At 46.6% G+C, this 2,991-nt stretch overlaps 1 protein-coding gene across 1 annotated transcript; it reads right to left on the bottom strand.

Moving 5' to 3' along the window:
- Positions 1-1,181: 1,181 nt before the first annotated feature.
- On the bottom strand, positions 1,182-2,613 carry LOC119347621. Its single transcript, XM_037616227.1, has 4 exons — positions 2,520-2,613; positions 2,231-2,414; positions 1,706-1,884; positions 1,182-1,631 (listed from the first exon to the last, which is right to left on the bottom strand). Exons 2-4 carry the CDS (start codon positions 2,402-2,404, stop codon positions 1,451-1,453), a joined length of 534 nt encoding a protein of 177 aa, XP_037472124.1. The 5' UTR covers positions 2,405-2,414; positions 2,520-2,613; the 3' UTR covers positions 1,182-1,450.
- Between the last annotated feature and the right edge of the window lie 378 nt (positions 2,614-2,991).

The following is a 2,991-nucleotide window of genomic DNA, read 5'->3' on the forward strand; positions in this document are numbered from 1 at the left end:
CCTGTGACCCCTTTTTGCAATAAATGCTATGTTGGCTCTTTGAGCCTTATCTATATGAGTTGTTGAGTTATGTTGTGATGTCATGTTGTACAGCACATACTTACATGTTATGTGTACGTGTAATGTGTATTGCTATGTGTGGGATCTGACTATCTAGTTGTTTATCCTTAGTAGCCTCTCTTACCGGGAAATGTCTCCTAGTGTTTCCACTGAGCCATGGTAGCGTGCTACTGCTCCGGAACACTTAGGCTGGCCGGCATGTGTCCTTCTTCGTTCCTGTGTCTGTCCCTTCGGGGAAATGTCACGCGATGAACACCGGAGTCCTGTTAGCCCGCTACAGCCCGGTTCACCGGAGTCCTGTTAGCCCAGTGCTACAGCCTGGATTCACTCGCTGATGACCGACACGTTCGATGCTAGGTCATGGATGCCTGTCCCTGTAAGTTAGTGCCACTTTGGGTTTACGACTAGCCATGTCAGCCCGGGTTCTTTGTCATATGGATGCTAGCGACATTATCATATACGTGTGCCAAAAGGCGCAAACGGTACCGGGCATGGTAAGGAGACACCCGTGAAAATACCGTGCGTGAGGCCGCAAAATGATATGAAGTGTTACATGCTAGATCGGTGTGGCATAGAATCGGGGTCCTGACACGTTTTTGTGGCCATCCGTGTCACGGCCACCTTAGTGCCCCTGATCTGGAAGCAACCTGCACAGCCAGCGACGATTACAGCGTCATCACGGGCAGCGTTCAAATGCAGCCTGGATGTCCGTCAGACCAATCACTTGTGCATACTCAGAATTACGGAAAAATAATAATCTCTTCTTACTATCTATTTTGATGTTAGCGGCTCACCCACAATTGGTACCACAACTTGTTTGGTGCGTGACATATTTGACCTTCAGGTTGAGTGGTCAAGTAGAGAACTTGTCTCATAGAGTGTGAATTCGCTACACTAAAGAAGAATCAGATTAAGACACAAGATGCTGGTGTTTAGCACGTGAGGCTGGCCTAGAGCAACTTTATTAATTTCTTTATGGTGGTACAAAAATTACTACTCCCTCCGATCCATAGTATAAGTGTGGCAGTTTTGAACTAAGGTTGCTTAGTTCAAAACTAAGCTACTTATTTTGGATCGGAGGGAGTACCCGTTCTCCATCCCAATGTTGTGCGAGCTGCACGTCATCACGCTCCCCAGGAGATGCTTTTACTACAGCTCAACTTTTTTTACATGTCAGCCTTTAAGCAGCAACATCAGCAGCAGCTGTGAACTCATTATTTCTATATCTTCAACAAACATAGAACAGGGAGACACTAAATAGATGTAGCATAACATCTAGACAACTTGGTACTAACCAGTTAGTTCGGTCATACAAAGCGATCGATGATTGTTCATGCAAGAACACACTAGCAACCTTTTATTGGACCTTTACCATTCATAAACATGGCTCTCAATCATTTTGTTTCACTTGCTTGCGTGCCTCCCCTCTTTTCTTCTTGATCCATTGCTTTTCATCTGGCTCCAATTCAACGATCGAACCAATGGCCATGCTTGTGAGCACATATGTGGTGAATATAAAAGACGCAAATCCACCGTAATACGTTAATGTATGCATCAATCGTAACATGCGCCTGCAGATAGGGTTCAGAGGAGATAACTTGTTAACCCCACAAAAATCTTGTAAACAGAAGATGATCATACATACCACGAGTCATCGCCGGGTCTAGGCCCCACTTGCGTGGCAAGCTCCTCGCGCAGCCGACTGATATTTTGGCCTTCCCTACCAGGGATATTGTAGAACCTTTGCACATGCGAAACCTTGTCGTACAGCTCCTCTGTCATGTTATGGATCTCTGTCAGGAGTTTCTCCCGATCTTCACAGCCCTGCTTTGCAGATTGCAGTAGAGCATAAGATGAGTTCCTACAAAAATGATCATGCAACGGGAAAACAGTAGTACTAGCTGGTCCATGGATCAAAGCATTTAGAAACAGGGTTTTGCTATTCGGTCCTCGGATTATGCATCTTGTCAGGTCGAAAACAATTGTTATTTTTTTCCTTTTTCTTGAGGAAACACAAGATCTGGATTCAATTTTGAGACGCCCTGGCTGTTTGGCGAAACATGGAGTTGGATTATCGAACGAGCTATTAGCACAGCATAAGCTAGTCCAGGTTGCAGAAGCAATCGCACAAAAAAGATATGAAATTGGTGAGCCGACGGGGGTAAAGTACCTTGGCCGCCGCCAGATTGTTGTCTGCGGCAGCAGCAGCGGAGGATGTGGTGGACCTAGCCCGGCCGACCTGGGAGAGCCTCGGGAAGAGCCGGCGCTGCGCCTTGTCCACAGCCACCGCCGGCGTCTGGCCACCGCCGACGAGCCTCCTCGCCGCGACTCGAAGCGCCGCCATCGGTAGCCGCCTGCGAAATAGCACGGATCAGGGGCAGCCCGTCGCCGAATCACGACCCTCCCCCACGCCTGGCTTCCGAATCGCGGGATCGGCGAGAGGAATTCGGGGCGCGCACCTGGTCTTCTTCTCTGATGTAGGCTAGGGTTTCCTCCGCCGCTCGCCAACTCCGATGGGGAACCAAAATGCCTTCCTTTATTTCTTCTTCGGGTTTCTTCTCTTTCTTTTATCCATCGTCATCCAACGAACGAACGTGGCCCGCCGCCCCGCTAGCAGGCCAGGCCCAGCCCACGGGCAGAACGCCCCTCCCTTTAAGTCCAGTTGGGTTTTTTTTTTCTGTCAACTCAAAACGAAAAAAGTATTTGGTTTTTTTCTCTCTCGCCTAAAAATGAAAAAGGTTGGTTTTATCTCCCTTTCTTTTTCCTAAATTTTCGTGATTAAAGTCTGTAAATATTTTCTAAAATTCGTGAACAATTTTTTATTCCATGATTTTTAATTATTTTGAACATACTTTTAAAATTCATAAAAATAAAATCCCACAATTTTTTTTGATTCATGAACTTGTTCAAATTTCTCAAAAACAGGTTAAT

The sequence above is a fragment of the Triticum dicoccoides genome, unplaced genomic scaffold (assembly GCF_002162155.2).
Source record: "Triticum dicoccoides isolate Atlit2015 ecotype Zavitan unplaced genomic scaffold, WEW_v2.0 scaffold70158, whole genome shotgun sequence".
NCBI lineage: Eukaryota > Viridiplantae > Streptophyta > Magnoliopsida > Poales > Poaceae > Triticum > Triticum dicoccoides.